The sequence below is a fragment of the Prorops nasuta genome, unplaced genomic scaffold (genome assembly GCF_024137725.1).
Source record: "Prorops nasuta isolate Cenicafe-Biocafe unplaced genomic scaffold, Cenicafe_Pnas_1.2 PNAS00015, whole genome shotgun sequence".
NCBI classification, from domain to species: domain Eukaryota; kingdom Metazoa; phylum Arthropoda; class Insecta; order Hymenoptera; family Bethylidae; genus Prorops; species Prorops nasuta.
Genome location: NW_027116812.1, coordinates 2,255,879 through 2,277,371, shown reverse-complemented (window position 1 = coordinate 2,277,371; position 21,493 = coordinate 2,255,879). Strand labels below are relative to the sequence as shown.

The 21,493-nt window shown below is 45.8% G+C and overlaps 1 protein-coding gene across 2 annotated transcripts in view; it reads right to left on the bottom strand.

Moving 5' to 3' along the window:
• The window catches only part of LOC136778854 (Krueppel-like factor 7), a 222,529-nt gene that overhangs the window by 4,044 nt on the left and 196,992 nt on the right, over nucleotides 1-21,493 (bottom strand). For both annotated transcript variants that reach the window (XM_066735986.1, XM_066735987.1), the window contains exons 2-5: nucleotides 11,412-11,585; nucleotides 11,062-11,307; nucleotides 10,756-10,979; nucleotides 10,232-10,458 (exon numbers count right to left, since the gene is read on the bottom strand). In XM_066735986.1, the coding sequence (XP_066592083.1) occupies nucleotides 10,232-10,458; nucleotides 10,756-10,979; nucleotides 11,062-11,307; nucleotides 11,412-11,585 (871 nt within the window). The remainder of the gene's footprint in view (nucleotides 1-10,231; nucleotides 10,459-10,755; nucleotides 10,980-11,061; nucleotides 11,308-11,411; nucleotides 11,586-21,493) is intronic.

The window sequence follows — 21,493 nt, the reverse complement described above, 5'->3', positions numbered from 1 at the left end:
GTCGTAGGGAAGGAGGGCGTTATTAAGCCGTAAATAATCTATTCGGCCAATATGGAGCAGCCTCGACATTGATGAAGCTGTGGAGGGACCTCGCAGTTTCAACATCTGCGCCCTACTACGGTATTATCGAGTGTAACAGGACCCCGGAGTTTCCACCTCGCAAACCCCGTGCAAACAACAAGTTCAAATGGAAAATGTGGCCGGGAAGTCCGAACGGGATGATTTAAGGTGCTCCTATTGGTCGGAAGGCTCCATAGGGGAAAAGGTCCAAATGTGCTGGTCCAAGAGAGGGAGGGAGAGGGTGGGAATTGCGGACTGAAGAATAAAGGACAATAGAGGTCCTATATAGGAAGGGAAGGAGGAACGAGGATATTTTTCGGCTAAAAAAGAAGAAAAATATTTCTCAAGGGGCAAAGGTTATTTCTACAAAGGGTGACTACTGCTAGTTCCGGTTTCGCTCATCGACCTTGGAATAACAAATGTAGTTACCCTTTTCTCTCTTTCTCTCTCTCTCTCTCTCTATATATATATATATATATATATATACTTTATATAGAAGGTACACTCTCTCGTATATGCTTCGCATTCGACGATCCTTCATTCTCCCGACGCTTTTATTTCGTTCCATCCCTCTCTGCTATGTATACATATATATAGTACATGTATAGCAATGCAGCCAACACGAAGGCATCCAGTCACCAGACACTCTCCGCTGTAATTATTACACTCCATTAATTTCCCTACGTCATTATTACTTTCCACTGGAAATCTCGTCCCTTTATCGCGCGCATGCTTTCGCAAATTGAGCTCATTCGGCTTTTTGCTTCCGCAAGGGCAGCGCGAGAATCCTAATTTATAAGTATCTTGGTGGGACCAACGCGCGCCTTCCGCATGTGAAAGACGAGACGGAAAGGTGGCAATTACGCGACGTTGCGTGGATTTTTTCGTAGAGTTGCGAGAGTCCGTAACATTGCGCAGGAGCACCGAGTGTGTTTACGCGTTTACAAGGCTCAGTCGTGTTCGGACGACTCGTTACCTCGACAAAACGGAAAAGCCGTATTGTGTATTTCTATATCGGGAAAAAGAGCTCGCCTGTAATTTACGACAGCGCCGTGTAGCACTCATGTAATATGTAGCCGAGTGTACAGTGTACTTCGTTAAAAAGTTACAGCGAGCTCTCCTCCAGTTACTCGAGAGGTTGCACGGAAAAACGGTGATATTATTTAATAAGCACCCCAAGCCTGGAAATTACGCTACACGCATCTTTCACTTTTCCAAAGCAGCTCGTGTGACCGCGCAAGTTATCTCCCTTGAAGAGCGCGGGACGAAGAGAGGAAAGATGAGGAGGAAGAGATGCCTAAGTACAAAGTTGAATATTTTCGGGCGATAAAAGAAATTGGAGAAAAAACTTGTAGCAATGACAATTACTGGATTCTCCAGTTTAAGAGAAAATGGGAGGGGGGGGGGGGGTTTGGAGGAAAATTTTGGTTAGGGGAAAGTAGTTGGTAGGAGTGCATGGTGCGCAGGGACCGTTCGGAATTCTTCGGACGTCGTAGCTATTGATGCAAACAGCGTCTAACAACGGCTGCATGCTTCTGTGGAGGAGGAGAAGAGACGCCCGGGCGTTTTAGGGTGTTATTTGTCTCCGGGCTTCGATCAGTCTACGAGGAAAATTCGCTGGGAAATTTGGAAGAGCTGGCTCGAAGAATTTATGTCGCGTAGCTGGCACGAACTTGTTCCGAGGGAACCGCGAGGATCTCTACTTTTTCCTCCTAGTGGGATGTGACGGCGACAAATCCAGCACGAACGTGGCGACGCATAACCAAATCCACTAACCCCATCCCCTCCGAGTCTTCCACACGCTGGGGAGCCGAAGTAGACATTCTTCGAGTCTCCGGGAAATGGCTCTACGTGTGCCGAGGCTATGTACACTGCCACTTTGCGATGGTATTGGTCGTGTGGGGACGGGAGCTCCTTCTCGATGTGTCGAATGCGCGTATATATATGTGTATGTATAGTGCACATAGCTAGACTGGCTGTTACTCTTAACGCGTGCTACGGTATACAGAGGTGTCTCGCTTTACCTATATATATATAGGCCTGTGGTAGTATATTAAATACACACACGTACAGACTCTGGTACCAAATTGATGTGCACTCGTACACTCGCACACTCCACGAAGCTCACGTATACTCGCCTATCTGCATCAAAGCGTGGTCCTCTGTTTTTCTGTGTCTATATATATATATATATGTATGCATATGTGTGTGTATGTGAATGTTTGACTGACACGCGTATGGATCGACAGACATTTCTCAGGCACAAAGTCGTAAGCGAGACACGTGCACACCCACCTATCACATTCTGGACTTGTCCCTGTAATCTTATCTTTTTACTCGGTTCGCGCACCTTGCTTATATTGGTGGCTTCGTTGTATAGCTACTACCTACTCGCGTGCCAAGGAGCCGAGCGATAGAAAGAAATACTCGAAAGATATATATATATATATATATATACTACATCGGATCCCAGTGGTAAATTGGAGCTAGTAGAAAAATCCTATTGAAAATACAGAATATGCGCAAAGCCGATCGTGTTTTGTTTAAAAAGCTTCTGCACGATCGAGCACCGACTGATTTTATTGTATTATATATATGTATAATGGCAAAAGGTGGAATTTAATGGGAATGATAAAATTCGGATAAAGGCAACGAATTCCGACGAATTATACAGAATGTAAATAGAGAAATATTACGCAGCGGCGTGAGTTTTTCGCAATTTAACCGGCTAGGGATCAGGGATTAGAGGGAAGGCGTTGGAAAATTGGAGAGAGGGAGTTGAAAGCGGCAAAGTTTTCATGCAGTGTCGTTTGGTGATATTTATCGGTCGCATTAGTGGGAGGGGAGTTAACATGTTAAGCCGTCTTGTTTAATATGGCTTTATTACGTGGGTGGTAACGAACCCCCACGGTTGGCCATTATGCGGTGATAAAATGTGCAATGCACAGTGCACACATATGCGTCCTATTCTCTCATCCCCTTCTAAACACGATATAAAACCTGGCCGAATTTAACTTTTCGAAACTTCTCCCAGAAATTTTCCCAACTAAATCAAAATTAAGCATTAATTAAATATTTTCGTTTTATCAGCCCTGTTTTTCGCTCAGAGTTCTTCGCGTGGAAATAAATTTCATTAGCTGCAGATTGCATTGGTATGCGTTTATGCAGTGCGAGAATCTAGTGTAACGCATTAATCGCGCTGTCATGGTTGCTAGAGAAAATCCGCCCACTAAATCAAAGAACATTCCTTGTTTGCTCGCTTCATATTTTTCCAATTTTTTCCCCCACGAATACTTTCATCGAGATCCAGCGTTTTAGCTGCAGTTTTTTGTTCCAAGAACATTCGATATAATTTTTGCAATATAATTTCGCGAGCGGAGCCGTGGTTTTTGGCGTGGAGAATGTGATACTCTGGGTAGGTGGAAATAAAGATTCGGACGGTGGAAGGTGTATATTTTAGGAAGAACGAGTTTGAGCACTGCGTTTTTCCAAAGATTAATAATCGTTCAAATTTATTCTGTACGAGCAAACGTTTGTTCTCAATATCGTTTATGCAAATACAGATGTTATCACAATTGGTCTGTTTAGCTTTGTTGTATAATGTGCTGGCTTTAAAACATATACGAGTAAACAAATCCGCGTGTATTAAGAGGGGAAAAGAGGTAGGCCGGTCAGCAAATTATGTTTGAACATTTTAATAATTGTATTAAAATCCGTTATGCCAGAATAAATTTGTTATAAAGATGTGGCGCAACAGGTAAAAGCTGCGTTCAAACATTTGCCATGAATTTATTGGTGCATTGCGCGTATCTGAATTTTATTGGTCGGTGTACTGAGTGAAAATGAACATTCCACTGGAGATGAAAGTCTACTGGCGAAACTTTTTCGGACAATTTCGAAAATACGTAGCTACGAGCGTGTTGGCCGATTGTTATACGACCTCTCGTCATTTTATTGCGCGCACACGCGACTCTCCTATCAGCCTAAACATATTTACGCGGTGCATATAGAGGGACGGATAGATTTTTCGATACTTCGCGGACCGTGGCAAAAATTTTATTCTAATTCAACACTCTCTCTGTCTCTATTGTACCACGTATTCCGCTTTGAATTTCACCAGTCGCTATATATATATATCGTCAAAGTACACACACACACACAGGTAAAACATCGACAAGGCGAGGCTCGCGATGATTCCTCGCGTCAGCTAATCAATAATATCGGTTTTTATGGATGAAGCAAAAGAAAACAGTGGGAAAATGGAAGAGGAAGCTTATGATAATTCCGTGGGTGGGAGACAATATTTTTTTCTTCTCGGAACAAAGCGATATATGGTCGGAGCAGATAGATAATACACGAAACAATGTACCTCTGTGAAATGTATTTTATCACCACATAATGGCCCCGCGGCCATTCGTTGAAACCTATACGTGTACAACAAAGCGGTATTAAACGAGGCAGCTTAACCAGTTAACGATCCTTTGCTTTTCGACCCTACCTACCCTAGCACTCCATTCCGATATTTCTTCATCAAGCACCTCCAAACGAGTCCCCCCACCCTTTCTCCAATAAGAAAAATACCTCCGCGTCGTCGAGCCGCGCGTCTACTTTGAAAATGGGAGAAATATTTTCGTCGTTAAATATCGATTGCTGTGTACAGTGTTAAATATATCTATATATATATAGTGTGTATATACTTGCGCAAGCTTCGTTATTCGCAAGAAGAATGGAGGAGAGAGGAATAAAATATTAGTATTTGTCAAGGACGAAGGTAGGTGAGAATTAATAGTGGAGGACACGGGCGGTGAGTTGCGGTGTCCTGGCGGCAGGAAAGGCGATTTTTCCGCGTGCCAGACGCGCAACAGCGGCAGCAGCAGAGCACACCACGTTCATGGCGGGTACTGGTATTGCGTCGATATGTCAGTCCTTGGTGGAAACGTGTGCTCGTCGTCTTTGCATTTTATTAAGTCCGTCGGTGGCGAGGATGTATAGGCCACCTTCCGTCTTGTCGCCGAGGGGTAGGACAACTGGAATTTATGGCGAGGACTCCACCCCCTTACCCAACCCCAATCTCTCCCAACACGTTTACATCCGAGAACGTTTCGCGAGAAAACGTTTTGGTGAGCGCATCTAATACCCGAGGCCATCCTGCAGGACCTCCTGACAGATCAGTCAAGGAAAGTCTCCTCGATTTCTCCCTACAAACCTACACCGTTACCTCTCCCCTCTCGTTCCTTCCACCCACTCTCTCTCTCTCTCTCTCTTTACATGCAAGGGTAGAATATTTTATGGCCGACCAAAACTTGGCGAAACTTCTCTTTCTCCTCCCCCTTTCCTCTGTAATCCCTCTCTCTCTCTCTCTCTCTCTCTCTCTCTCCTCTCTCCTCTCTCCTCTCTTTCTTTCGACTATCTCGAAAAAAACTTCTCGCGAAATTACGTACCGCTTCGAATCCATTTTCGAAGGTCCATTTTTTTCGTGGAACTCGTCGAATTTTTCCGGACGACCGGCGAACATCTCGTCAGGGTCTCTGTGCAGGATATATATATATATATATACCTTCCGAATTGAGAGAGAGACGCGCATTGGAATTCAGAATTATATTTCACTGTGACTCGTGAGAAGCACCGGGATAATGTTGAATCAGTTTTAATGATAGGGGGACACGCATTATACGGAAGCTCGGTTTGCTGTCAACTGCTGAGGAAACTTTGACGATGTTGCCGATTGTTTGCGATGTAGGCGGCCAGCCATGCCAGACGGATCTAATTTCGAGATGATAGCGTGTTTCAAACAGCTTCCGAAGTGCGAATCAATATGTACCGAGCTCAAAATTTCGCTTCCTCTATTGTTCAATCTTTCCCGTAATTAAACGAGTACCCGAAACTCTCTCTCTCTCTCTCTCTCTCTTCAGCAAAAAGAAACCCAAGTATCATAATTAAACGTTCCTCTACAATTATAAATAAGTGTTTAAAAATTTTTACAGACAAACCTTTGCTGCCACTGCGCAGACACTCGTGAGAGGTCAAAGTACATTCCAGCATCCGCGTTTCTTTCAGGATTCGCAAGAGCAAGATACATGGCAGATCCATGGTGGATTTATAGGATCCACAGGGTACAATCTCGTTGTATAGAAAATAGCGCGCGAGTCTTGTACGGTTTAAGATTTAATGTCAATTGCAGTGAGATCGTCGGGCAGTTTTGGCCACAGCCGCCTGTGGTCCGTCGACGCAAGGGGTGGAACTTTGAGTTTGCGGTTTCAACATAAGAGGGGACCCGTTCAATCGCGCAGATGCACTTAGCTCGCACGGCGACACGCCGGAAAGGCCGCCGAGTTCAGTTTCTCAAGCCATTATTTACGAATTGCATTATCCCGATACAGCGCGGTCAGAAACTTTCCGTAATGGAGTATAGTGTGACGCCCCCGTTGCTATATTGCCCGTGTGTACCCGTGCTCCTTTCTCCCTATATACTGCATATATATGTAAGAGGAGAAATTTCCAAATAGTCCGCCAAGCCTGAAAAGGAGGAGGAAGGGGGTTGTGGGAATGCGTAGAGAGAAAACGAATAGAAAAATAGATCCGGATGGAAAAAGCTGTCGACCGGTATGGATTGGATTATTCATTGATCCTGAAGTCTATATATAATTTCCTATCTATCGACATTTATCTTCTTTCGGGCCGAAATGATTTAAGGGAGCGCGCGTGGCAATCCATATCCAGTGAGGCATCCTGTGAAATTATCCTTCGACTGACCCAGTTGGGATTCATGCCAGCCAGAGCCGTATAGTGGCTGCAGGTCTCTGTCTGCTGTCACGCCGCCCGATCGCTTAGCGGCACCCAGCAGAATCGGGGAGAAAAATGGCAGCGATTTTAAGCTCCCTCTCGCCAAATTTCATCATAAAAGAGCCGGGGACTCCTCGCGATTACATTCGCAAGCTCGTGGAAACTTCACGCGTCACCGTAACCAGATCGCTTAAGCTCCTTAACTTCTTAACTATTCCTGAAATTGAAATAGTGCCGACCATTATACGGATGAGCGTATTGTAATTCCTCGAGGAACTTACGAGAGATCTAATCGCCTTGCATTAACTACAAAAATAACTAGCTGCTCCGGACGTTGATAAGTCTATCGTTATTTTTCATAGCCGGGAGCATAAATTATCGAACCGCTTGCGCCCCGAAGGATAAATTCTGGTAAGCGAGGATCGTCTTATATTTTGCCGGAGCTCGCTCTATTGTCGGGTCGAACGTGGATTGATGGTTTTTCGGATCCCGCGAGAGTTCCCGGAACAAGGGTTTGAAGGGACGCGAATGAAAAAAAAAGGAAAACAAGGGACCACTGGCCAGAATAAGGCTTGATGTGGATTGACGGGGTTCTCCATGCTGAGGAAAGAAAGGGAAGATGCTGGCGTATACGTATCTCTATGAAGCTTATCGTCGCTCCTTCATCCTCACGCGTTGCGACTTCTCCGTGTAATTTGGAAAAATGTTCAATGGAACTGATCAATGAGATTCGTCATTTTAAACAGGACTATATATATATACGCACAGATAAATATGGTAATTACCAAGGTATATATAGCATATCCACTTGAATCAGATACAATGCAGATAAACAACGTGCACAGTCTGCTATACATATATATAGAGAAGAGATTATCGCTAAAAAAAAACTGTTAATCGGATGAAGCAAGGAGATCGTTAAAATCGCTATGGGATCTCTGGAGCCTATAGAGCAATGATTCCGCAGAAAGAACTGCGACAGAAAACTTTACCACAGACCGCCGGCGTAACGAACTTTTGCATTGACGCGGTTTCGTGATCACGTAGAGCCGGTGTAGGAGGATTCGCTTCGTTTCTTACCGGGGTCCGGGAGGACCTTTCCAGAGCACTGGGAGTAATTCGATTCGCCAGAGATCAAAGTGTAGCGCCATTTCCATCCCGGCTGGAACCTTTGCCAAGTTACCTCGGCGTTTCCTTTCTTGCTCCGATCACTCATACCATTTCCCTCGTTTTTGCATTCACCGGGGCAAAGCTCCCGAGTGCAAGCGAATAAACAGTTCACCGTTGACACTGGAACCATCCACGATAGCATCCCCGTTTCAATCCGTTAAATATATATTAGAAGAAAGGAAAGGAGGCAGAAAGTAGGTAAGAGGAGAGTAGGATAGCGTTTTATCTTTCGAGCTTTTCATTCCAAATCTCCTTTCTCTCTCTCTCTCTCTCTCTCAACGAAGGGAAAGACTTTTCGTGGTAATTGCAAATAAGGAACGAAGGGGGGGGGGGGGGAACGAGGCAAGGGGAAGCTCCTGTATGTTTCTCCTGCCGATAGAGCCAAGACCGAAGATCGATGAGATGACTGTCGGTTTAATGACGGTTTTTGCCGGAAGTATAGCGAGGATAAACAGAGCGTAGAATCCGTAGCAGGTGCCGTCCAGTCTGGGGAGAGGGACGTCAGGCTGAATTCATAACAGAGTCATAATTGCGGGATGGGTCCCGCAGTATGCATAATCCCGTAGTTAGCAGTTCTGCTTAACGATCCGCGAGAAGCAATCCCGACGTACCTGCCATGCTGCAGGATAGAGGCATTCCGACCAACACGTCCCTTATTGCCTATCCTCACCCAGTGCCTATACCCAGCCTAAGCTCCACACGTCTCTACCTACTCGTCTCTCTTCACGCTGCCAACACCATGCTTCCACGCCAAGATCCATTACCTCTGCCAAATTCACCGAAATTTCCTACCTTATCCGTATATATATACATATATATATATATATATATATATATATATATATAGTCCTTCGCAGCCAATTCTCCAACAATTGTTATCCAAAATATAATCCTGTAGAGGAGAGTAAGAGTGAGGAAAATCATCGAGATAACGAAGGAGCTTGAATTGTGGTAATTTATCAAAAGAGGCTAAACACTTTGACCCTATATTGGGCTTTGAGAGTATATATATTTAGAGAGAGGTTTAATGGATCATCTTGTAAAATTGTATGGGTGATGAAAGTAAGAGAGGGTGAATTGTGGGTGGGATGAAGGGGTAAACATGCGTGGCTGTGCTTGCATATGGCTGGTAAGGCGAGCCTGATTGTGACATGACAAAAACCAATGACAAAGGGAGGCAACAAACACGTCGTCGACGATGGGGGAGTGGGGGCTTCGTTAATTACAGCCCCGTGCCAGTGCTACCGCCTACCACAGTCGACCACAAAGACGAGGGGCCGGAAACAAGGAGTATACCTCCTCTCCTACGCCCAGCATCACCAGCCTGGATAATATCCTTCGGACAGCCATGTCCTTCCCTGGAAACGACGCTTCCGGATCTGTCCCCGTGCGAATATGCCAAGCGATTGAACATGAAAAAGAACAATAATGGGGATCCACGCTTCCGTCCTATTGCCCTGCTATCTCCCTCCCTCTCTCCCCATACCCCATCCTCTATATCCCTCGATAGCCCATTTCAACCAAAAAGTAAACTTCGCTTTGTCTCATTTCACCAGAATATCCCCAATCGAGCAAAAAACCCCTTTGAACTTTAATTCACCCTTTTTAGCTTTGCAGCGAAAACCCTCCCAACTATTATTGTACAATAATTTTATTCGGCGCGACTGTTAAAAGCTGTCGCTAAAAAATACTGAAAAATATCCGCTGGAGATTCGAGATTAGATGCTTCTCTCGACTAATAAGGTTCATTGCTGAAGAAGTGATTTAACGAGAGATTAAAATGTCACCAGCACCGAGTAAAATCACTGACTTCAGCTGCAGTATTTGAAATAAAGGAGAGTTTACGGCTAATTTGGCGATTCTCGCCATTTAGCAGGCATGCTAGACGTCTTAATAGACTATAGATTGCAATCTTAGCGCAAAACGGGCCAATAGCAGCCATCATAACGCCTCTAACGATGCTGTAACTCGAATTACACGAGGCGAGGCTTGTAATTTACTGGACCACTGGCTGCAGGTAGCCGTAATTGTTAGCCGGGCAAGTGCCAATTCTTGCGAGGCGATAACCACAGTTATCCGCGTGTAAAAGTTCAACGGAATTGCATCTTGGAAGACACGCGATCGATAAGTGCAGTTATATATATATATATATAGGCGAGCGAAAGGGGCGAGGTTGCTCATCGACGAGGTCTCGATCACGAGGATTCGCTCTCTGTACCTGTGTGCGTCCTCTGATGTGCCTTGAGATGAGAGCTCTTCGTGTAGACCTTCTTGCAGCCGGTGAACTGGCACTTGTGTATCCTGCGTTTCGTATCCGTCGGACTGTGTTCCTGACTTCTCACGTGGTGCCTGTTGGCCACCGTGGTGGCCGCTGTTATTGTTCCGGTTTGCGCGTGCTGCGTACTCGCCACTGCCGGGAAACCGTTCGTCGTTACGGAGATCAATCTGCAAGGAACAATCGCCAATTAATAATCCATTCAACCTGTTCCTAGTCTCCATCTCTCCATCTCTCTCTCTCGACTAACTGCATCAAATCTTCCAGCTCGTTTACAGGGGAGATCTTAAATTTTCACCATCTCCCCAAATTTATAACTCGAGTAGGAGGAATAAATTTTTAAGCGGTTATTTAAGATTCATTCGTTACGTCAGGTCGAGTCGAGTTGCCGGAGATGTTCGTTGAGGGGATTGGAGGACTAGACGAGCTCGAGGAGAGTCATTGGAGAACGTGAAAATGGAGCTCACCTGGCGACACCTTGCGCGTTACTCGTGGTCACCCTGACGATGGCACTTCTGTTGCCGGTCCCGTGAAGATTCAAGTTCTGAACGTCCAGCATCGAACTCCCGCTCGACGAGTGACTCGAGTTCGAGTGACCTTGACCCGACTCAGGACTCGACGGGGGTGTCAGGATTTGTCCTTCGCCTTCGCCCTCGCCTTCGCATCCACTGTCCTCCTCCTCCTCGATTTCCTGAATAAAACACGAGATTAAGTATAAATTCTCAATGGAAATTGCAGTTTCTTGTTCGCAGGGACAATAGTTCTCCAGGTACCTCGTGTTCCTCGTATTCCTCGAGGTCCTCGCTGGGTTCCTTTTTGACGATAACGGCGGTGCACGAGAGAGACGGTGGGCTGTCCCAAGAAAGGGCGGAACACGCCGAGCTTGCCGACGACATCGATAAGGAGTCGAGATGTCGGTCCAGTAGATCCCTGTCGCGACCATTGTGGTTGTGATCACCAGGACTCAGTTTAATATCCTCCAGACACAGTGGATCCCTGTCGTTCGATGACGTCGTTACCTGAGGAAAGTCGACGCATTTGTTACAAAATTGCCCACGATTAAAGCACACCCGCATCTCAACGCAGCTCCATATACCTATATATAATTCCTCAATGCACTTACCTCCATTTTGATCGGTGACTCGAATTGTGCGTTCGTCGCTCCTGTCGAGGCTGTCCACGAAATGGGCGGCGCCCTGAACAAGTTCCAGGGTGCTGTGTCCAGTTCCGTGGGTAGATTTTTGTACGACTGCAGCTTAGGTTCATCTTTCAGGTACCTCTCCATTTCGTAGCATGTCTGAAAGAGAATGCACGTGTGAGTTATTCACGTTCCAATGTATATAACTATATTAATTCGCCATAAACGTCAGAGTCGATCAGTTTCGTGATTGAACCAGAAGTACAAAGATCTAATATCGATACGTTCCACCGAGAGGTTAAGTTGGTATAATATATATATTATATAAACACACATTACATGTTAGGTATAAGTTTCCACGTTGTCTTTAGCGAGGTGCAATATTGAAAGAGCCATGGAGCACGGTGGTATGAGGAGAGGGAGGGGGAGGGGGGGGGGCTCTATCGAGCAAGCGCAGACACCTACGGAAGGCTCGAGACAAAGCAGAAATTATCTGTCGTAGCCCAGCATTCCCGTACGGGGAAATACGTCGGCGACGCCGTCAACACAACTACCGGTAAGTTAGTCAAGTTGGAAGTCTCCCGTAGGCTGCACCAGTTTGCCGTACAGTGTTCCTCCAAGAGAGCTAGAGTACAAAGTTATGCTGCCTACTGTGAGGAATTGTGCAGCAACCGTGGCCCAAATGAGATTACGCCAGTCCATCCTACTAAATCTCGTGTGACTTTAGTCCTCTGGCCAGAAGTTCGGTTCGGGTCACCTTGCTATGATAACCAATCTCCGCCAAGCCTACGAGCCTTCTCCATTCATTACGCCAAAACTCCCAAATATTCCTCCTCGTGCACGAATGCTCGAAACACACACACACACACACACACACACACACACCGTCCTCTCAAGAGCGCAGATTCAACGCTCTCAATTTTTCATTGCTTTCAGCGTGCTTTTAAGGACTCGTGCATCCCCCCAGCACAGATTAATTATTGGCGAACGCACGATTTTTCTCGAGAGGTGAGTTATGCCATACCGTCGAAGCCGAGCATTATTCTTTTTTCAGGCCGCGAGCTGCAGACGATAGCTGAAGCAAGCATTCTTTATGCTCTCCGGCATTTTCTTCCGGGCCTTTCCTAACCATTTATTACCTTCGCTAACGGCTACTACCACGAACAATGCTTCTGTTTCGAGCGCTACCAGATAAAGCTACTTTTCCATCGTATATCTATACAGATAGCTCGGCTGCTTCGTAAACCTAGTTTACCCCGAGTCGTTTTTCCGGCATCATTCGCGGTCAATTAATATGACTCAAATGCAGTTTCCTCTTTATCGGTGAGAGTACATGTGCACGCGTGTGTGTGTGTGGCAGGGTGGGCGTACGCTTGGACGAATCCACTGAATTCCAGTTGCAAGTCGGCTTGCGTAAGAATCGCATCGGAGAAAATGGAAAATGGGAGAGGAAATTCAGCGGATTCATTGGTATGCGATGATCGCGCGAGGAGTATAGGCGGTCGTTACACGATGCAATTATCCGTTTCGTAGCAAAAGGCTACGATCATGGGAATTTTCCAACTATCGTAATGCTAATTGAGCCTGAGGGGGAACACGCCAGGATTCCCGACGCACCGTAAAAATCGTTATGCTCTGCCGTCTCTGCATATCGGCTTGATTTCTTCGAGCCCTATAGAGGAGCCTCCCAACGCGCGATATATACCGTGGAATCCAGGCAGGATCCAACTGCTAACTTGTCTTCGCGTGCATTACACTGCGAGCTATAGCTGTATGTACACCCCGCAGAATGCTCCTGGATTGCGGATGTAGCAGAAATTATTATTACGTAATTCCTTATATGCGAGATATGGATAAAAAACTCATAATTGGAAACGTTCCTTTGTTCGCCGGGAGAAACGGAGAAGCGATTTGGTCGTTGGTAATTTTTAATTTTCAACAACGATACGAGTCTTCGAGTTTTTGCTTCTGTTTTACGAGAGAGTCGCGCGATGTTGTCGCTATCGAGCGTAGTGAATCGGTTAAAACGGCCGAGTATAAAAACACGCGAGGCAATATCTGCCGTGATGTGTTACGCAAATCTCGTACGTTTTAATGGAAAATAAAACTTGCGGTTCGGGACAGGTGAAATAATGTAAAGATGAAAATACGCGATAAAGATATAATCCAGCTCGATTTTATTTTATCGCTGCGCGTGGTCCGCCAAAATTGATATCGTTATATTATTTTCCGTCTTTCCTCGTCGTTGTTATTCAAGGCGATTAAGAGAGTTGGTTCAAGGGCAATACCGAGATTGACCAAAGGCGCGCGTTGTTGTATAACTTGGAAAGGAATTTTATCGTCGGAGATCTAGAACAGGCATTTTCACGGAATCAAGCGGGTTTTGCTAATCTCGAGCAAGGGCTAGTCCGGTTTATGGGATAAATTTCAAGGCAGCCAGTTCGGCAATGTAATAACGGCCGGGGATAGCCGAGCTTAACACGGCTTAATAAAACTCGGAGCGTAAAAATTAAAAATATTTTCCGAGCAATTCCAGAGCGGAGCAGACTTTCCCAAGATTGAATAGAGTAACCTGGGCGCGAACAAGGATTGATCGTGGTTATATAGTTGAAGAGAGAGAGAGAGAGAGAGGAGAGTTACACGGTGCGAGCATTCGCTTCCAGGAAGATATTTTCGTTCCCCTTGTTCTTGGAGGATAACGGTACCGTTGCTGGCCGTTTAGAAATTGCGTCGACCGGGAGGAGGAGCTTGGAAAAATAAGCGAGCTTTCCGGTTAAGCGAGCCCAGGACTTTATGACTTCGTGGAGAGCGACTCGTCCTTTTGCCATTGGCTTCATTAAATCCAAAACTACGCAATAATCTACAAGTTGCCGAGTCAAGTCCACTCGTCCATGCTGGATCACAGTTACGACGTATTCGTATTTTCCATTCGTCCCGAAACTTCGTCCGTTTCCCCTATCTCGCGAATAATAACCAGTCCATATATCAATGTAGAACATGCATTAACAGGGATTATCACAGTTCCAAAAGTGGATCCAGCACCAGCCGGCTATTAATTGGCTTAAAATGCTACCTATAGCATTACGAAATTGTACATTCCCGGCTTATTCACCCAATTATCCCGAAAATCCTCAATGAAAAATATGCTTTATAAATGAATTTTTCCGCCACGTACGATGTTCCTCGATCGGTCCTGCGACTACGTTGGAAAAACATAATGGGAGCTTGTTATCGATCGTCCAACGCGCTTGGGGAGCTAATGCTCAAGGCTAATAACAGTGATAGTCGTAGGTACTACTGGGTGGTGGAGTAGACGTAGTAGTGGTACCTATGTACTAGGTAGGAGTACGCGGAACGTGGAACATGGAAGGTGGAAACTGGATGGGTCCAACTATTGCTACCGAGTCCCTTCTTCGTGTTTCAGCCTGTCATTTTACCCTAGAGCTTCGAGGCCTGAATGCGGAATCGCTGAGGTAGGTACATGCCAGGCAATGCTGGAATAAGAGAGACGTTTCTGCTCCCACATCTGCATCCGTGAACCAGCCACTGTATTTGTGCAAGCTCTTCTCACCACCGAGACATTCGCAACGATGAGGTGGGAGCTGCTGCCAGCACAAAACCAACTCTGTTCATTCATATCCCACCAGAACTTGCTCGACCAAGTAACAGAAATCTTTACTCTCTATATACATACTATATATATATATATATATATATATCCGAAAGACTTTCCTATATGTATATATATATATATATACAATGTCTGCAATTCCCATGAAAATCTTTCTTCATATTCTTCTCGCTTTATCAAGCTACGGGAAATCAGATATCGCTCGCATTTCTCGCGAGAAAGCTTCTTTTACCAAATTAAACCGAGAGAAAGATTCAATATCAATGTGCTATATAGGTATTCTCTTATGACGATATAGAAGTTGGCGAAGAATTGAAAGCCACTGCGTCCGGCAGATCGAAATGTCCGAGGAAACGATCCCATCACGGATCAACCACAGAGTGTAATCCGCAGCACGTGGACACTCGACTACCATCCACCCTCGATATCCTTTTTCCTCCTATCTTCGAGCTCCCACGGTCGTTTCGCGATTTCCATCGTGGAATTTGGCGTTACTCAAGCCAGCAAGGAGACTTCGATAGTAGCTATTTCAAAAGCCAGTGCAGGTCCCTGGCGGTAACAGTAAAATAAAGCATTCTGGAGGAGGATTTTTGAAGCGGGAGTCTGGAACATTGAGTCCCGTTGAGTGGAAGAGAGATGGTAGGGGTAGGGGGGAGGGATGAAGCAGGAGGGCTGCGGAGCAGAAAGTCTGATGTAACGAGGGAGAGAGAGAGAGAGAGAGAGAGAGAGAAAAGAACAAAAGCGGAAAAAGTAGCAGCCACTCTCAAGCTCGGAGATAATCTTCCGGCTTCCCTTCGAAGAATTCCACGTGTTAGATTTTTCTCCGTTTCTTTTCCCTCTCTTTTGGCTCCACGTCCTTCTCCTATTTTCTACTTCCTCTTCCTGTCTCGCTTCCCGCTTCTTTTCCCGCTCTCTAGTGCACTAGTGAACGTCAAGTTTCGCAGTAATTCCGCGGAACTGTCATTAACAGAGCTGCTGGCTTGCTAGAGAGAAAATGAATGATAACCCTGGCTGGGCCGTCAATGCTTTTCAGCCCCCTGCAGGGCCCACCACGGTGGCAGCCTGCCAGGTCGTTAAAGAGATTCCTGCGACTTTAAGAGCGCCGTAAACCCGCGAATTTATCTCGTCCTTCCCCTTTATCCTTCTCCTTGCTTCGCCTTGCCATCTTTCAAAACTCTCTCCCTCCCTCACTCCCAGAAATTTTCATCTGCGAGCTGCCTTTTTCATTTTCTTCTCTCCCTCCCCCCCCCCCCTCTTCTCTCTTCTACCCACCCACGAGTAGCTCCAGTAAACGGCACCAGGTGGATTCAGCGGATTTCACTCGCACTGATTAAACGGACACCTACACAGTCAACCGGATTAATTCAACCTTATTTATCATAATCATATTTCTCTGTTTATGGTAATAGGTCGAATGAAAGCCGGAGCATCCCCCTTTGCTTCCCTTCTTTTTGTATTTATCCTTGCTTTTTTCAGACGGAGAAAAATTGTTTTAATTGCTGTAGTCGTTACGTCGGAGAAATGTTGATTTTTGTAGGGGAGGAAGCTGGGAGCACAGCTGCCCGAAGATGATGTTCCAGGGTCAGGGTTAACGACGCTAACAAGCCTGAGCTGAGTGACTTATGATTAATTTTGAATCTCCCAACACAGCCACGAATGCCCTCCGACCAGTATTTCTATGTCAAAACGCAAAGCCTCGTGTATATATATATATATATATACGTACGAAATAGTTTCTCTCGCGAAAAAGAAATGAAAAAGAGAGATAGAAGCTGTTTACAGGAATATGAACAGTTCGCATGGGACCATTAAGAGTGGTTTATGGGAGGATACGGGCTTATTGTTTGTTAGGATCGTGACGTCATTGAGCGAAGAATGCAGGCAGTAATTTATTATGGAAGCTGACTCTCTCGAGTAGGACACCGGGCCCTGCCTAGTTATTACGCAATTGGCCGCTATCTTTGTATAGCTAATATATTCAGCATCCCCTCGCCGCGTTCTCCACTGCGCGAGTTTGCCAAGTATTTCTTTCCTCCCGCTGGATATCCAGCCGCATGCTTCAATATTCATACCGGAGGATCAAGAAAGATCGATTATTGCAAGGCACTATTGTCAATGAAGGATTTTAGCGTGAGATGAAGCAAACGAGATTTTTATTAAACCGTAGTTCCTTTGTGAACCGAGAAGCTTGTCGTCCTTGCTGGAGAATCCTCTTTCTCAGAAAGCTCCCTTCATTGTCTCTTCAGCAACATGCAGGCCTTCAAAGCAGTCCCTGAAGATTCGGAACACGAGAGGGATCATTCGCAAGGATCATGGGGCGCAAATTCCTGGAAGAACCGCAAACTAACTGGCTTTTGCCTCCTATTCGAAGACCAACCGTTTTCGCCGCCTGCTTCAGCAAAGATATTCGAGCCATTCGTGTTACGTAGTAGTACCGGAGGATCGGATGAAAGGGAGATTGTTGATTCGACGATATAAACGCTCGTGGAATTATTCTTATCACCGCACGGTATTTCCATTAATATTATTTATTTTCTCGGTACAAGCGGAAGTACAGCACTGCCCAAAATGAAGATTCCCCGTAGCTGCGCATGGACGAAGCTCTCGGCGCCAGGATGAAGGAAGCTAATCCCACAATACGGTCGAGCAACAATATCATTATCAGGAAGAGTCGCCACGTTCTGGAAGGAAATCGAGCAAAAGCCCCTCGTAGCCGTTCCTGCCTGAAAATCGCCGGCATTCCCGGCCATTCACTCGCAGCTTTCCATTTTCACGCTTCTTTCCCGATGCTCGGAGCTTGCAGCTCCGGCTATTGTTGTCCGCTAGGCAAAGTCATTCCGCTTGCCGGGATAGCTGCTCCCAGCCAATGCTACCTAGCATTATTTGTACTTGGAATTAAGCTTTATAGATATTACATTGGCCATTGATCCGATGACGGAGGCAGTCGAGGAGCTGCAGGAAGGAATGAGTGGCGCCCAATGTAACACCGCTCGTTGCTTTTACTCCGTGTGGAGAAAGGAGAAGATACGGGCGAAGGAAAGCGAGTAACGAGCACCACGCGTTGTTCCTATATATATGGTAAGAGTTGAATCGCAGCAGCTAGCAGCAGCACGGAAAGGCGTTCAGCTGGGATTAATTCGATCGAGCACATGCGTCAATCAGTCGTCCCGTAGCAACTGCAGTCTCGACTCTCGGCCGTTTCCAAGGGTAAAACGTGTATCGACGGTCCACTCCTCGTGAAATATGTATCCGCCGTGTCTACTAGCCGGAATGGTTCGAGCCTTCTATGTTTACGATAAATGGCGCGGATGGGTGGCCTACGGTGTCAATACGTCATCCTCCCTACAACTACCGACGCGCTAGCCTAGATATAGAAGCGCCTAGAAATAGCGACAATAACTGACAAAAATTATTAGAAAGAATTGCGTTCATTTTTTATTTTTATACGTAGTATATATATAACAGTTGTGATAAGTTTGAATCTCTCACTTATAATTTAGTCACGAAATTATTCTTGTATTAAACTCTGTGCATTATGCAAGATTTATCGTGTATATTCACACATGAAGAGAACACTGAGAATTTATTTTAGAGCTTTTCATGGTTATGATTTATTCAAGTATTAGCAATTGTTTAAAGAAAGGGAAAACGATGTTCGGACATTTGAAACAATAGTTATACAAAGCTATATTTTAATTGTTAGATATATATGGCTACTGCAGGTGCTTTATTTTCAACGTTCGCTCCATGAGCGAAGAATTTAATCACTCGAGACTTTATAATTGTTAGGATAGCAATGGTTTTCTTATCACGCTCTTCCGTTATATTATGCTTTTGTTGGGAGAGGGCTAAACAGGCAAAAAGCGAGATGGCCAGGTAGACCGAGTACACTCAAAGTAGCGCTGTCCAGCTTTTTCCCCTTTTTTGCCTGCCTGGCAATCCTGCTGCTCGTTTTTCTCGCTAGGAGGCCAATGAAAAGGCGATTTCTTTAAGGAGCCTCATTCCCGTTTCTTTTCTTTCCACTCGCTTTCTCACTATTTTCTCATTTTACTCCCCCCCCCCCCCTCTCTCTCTCTCTTTCATATAGCTTGCCGCTTTCGAGAAGTTTGATCTTTGTGCTCTCCACTCGCTCCCTCCTTCCCCTTTCATTCCTCTTTGTCCCTCTTCCCCTCGTTTTCTTTTCTCTCCAGGATCGAACCGCACTCGACTCTTCTTCACTTTGGATTATTCGCATGCGGCATTGACTCTCCTCGATGCTCGACTCTACTGTAAATCTGCGTAATGAGGCATGTCAAAATGCGAGCCCTACCTGACGAACTGTGAATAATTCTGGCTACTAACGATTGATTCTATCCTCGTTATACACTGCAAATTCACGCTTCCTTCTTTACTCGAGTTTCCGATGGACCGCCGCGCCCCGCTCAGCGCCGTAAGGAAATCCTTGCTCTCGCGAGATTCTCCTGCCGCTCATAAAATTATTCGCGTAATTCGTTCCTCCCAGTTTCTCGCTCGCGAGCTTTAAGGAAATTTTCGTAGCCGAGAGCGGTAAAAGAAAATTTCGTCGTCTCGTAGCTTCTTTTTTCTTTTTATTAGTCCTTTTTGGGCAGGGGGAGGATTGTCCGTGACGGAACGTAATTAACACCAACCAAAATGGTGAGTACTAAAAGGAAGGAGAGTGAGAGAGAGAGAGAGAGAGAGATAGACGGACAGAAAAGGGAGGGGGTGTAAGGAAGAAAAGAATTAATCTAGCGCGAGGAAGCGGGGGCGTGTAATAACGAGCCGACGTCTCTAGGCGTGTCGCCAGCGTGCAAAAATCTTCTTCCAGCTCGGCGAATTACGACGATCCGGTTCCGACGGCGGCAGACATTATTAAATTACATTTAGAGGTAGCGAGGGTAGGGGAGGGGGAGGCCAAGAGAGGGGGAGGGGTGGAAGAAGTCGAGGTAGGCAGGCACAGCTCGCGGCTGTATATATTAATTTGGTACCGACAATATATATTCAAGTAGGAATTCATACGCTGTCAGAAGCAACGCTTATTCGAGTGAATGGATAGACACACATTATGGATGTCATATGAGAGGTGTGGGGGAAACGTATGGGAACTCGAACTACCTATAAGCGTGCCCTTGAAAAGGGCCGATGAAAACAACGCAAACGACAAACCATGGGAAAAAATTATCTATCGTCACGATACGTGCTTCGTTGTATGTATACTCAATTTGAAATAAACTACCAAAAACTCCAACCAAACCCTGAAGACCCTCCTACTTTATCCAAACCACGAGAGGAATATCGACAAAGATTTTTAGCTTCGGAAACATTTGAATCCACAAGGCCAAAATACACCTATCTTTATTTCCTGCACTGGTGTATAAAGAAAAATAGATATTCCAATGCAGAGCAGACATCCAAGGAGGAATGAAAAATCGCCAAGCGTCGATGAATATAAATTCCAACGGTTGTAATATTCGGTGGAGAGCAGCGGATCAAATATAAATCCGATAAGATATTCGTTATATAAGTTAGTTGCGTTTTAGTGCTAATGGAGGATTCTCGCTTGGATTTTCCTGGAGTGTCTGGGCATATCTAGTGGTAGTTTCGGACCGTCCTTGGGACGACCTTGCGGGTTAACTCGGCAGTTAGCCCAGTGCCAGTTACCCGATTCACACGCGCTTCCGGTAAATGGGGCGGAGGAATCGCGAAAGTCGAGCCGTCGTCGTCGTCGAGCAAGTCGAGCGGCTTAAAGTTATGGCCTCCGGCCTTGAATAGCGGGCCCCTCCGAGTTGGTCGGTCCCTCCACACTGCTTCTGCTTCTGCTCCGCTCGCTCACTCTTCCTCACCACTCTCTTTTCGCGTGATTTACGGGAGCGCATATCCGCGGTCGCGTTCCATATACGTTGGCCGCGAGCCCAGTGCTCTCGCTTCTTTCTTCACGCTTGGCTGGCCTCCCTTAGTGCCATAGTCCGCTCATCGTTCCTTCGGGAACTCTCGGTAACGTCGCTCTCTGCTGCGGCCTCTTTTAGAGTCGGTACGTCAGCAGCAACGTCCTGTCCCCCCCCCCCCCCCCCCCTCCTATTTCTATCAAACCTCCGCATTTTCCTCCTTTTCCAGAGGGATCGAAACAAAGAGGAGTCAATAACGTATGGAAAAAATGTTGTAACGAGAAATTTAGGAAAAAATTTTATGTGCATTACGAAGAGAGTCGAAAAACGTGAATTTGTCGAGAGAGGCGGAGGATCGTGATATTAGTAAAGATATTGAAAAGGTATAAGGAGAGAGAGAGAGAGAGAGAGAGAGAAGGTAGGGGGAGGGGGGGAGAGTAGTAGAGTGTCACGGAGTATAAAGGTCATGGGCGAAATTCACATCAAACGAAACGGTAACTAGACTATTAGTGGAAGAAGCGAGAGAGCGGTGACGTGCCCGTTATGTCACTGCT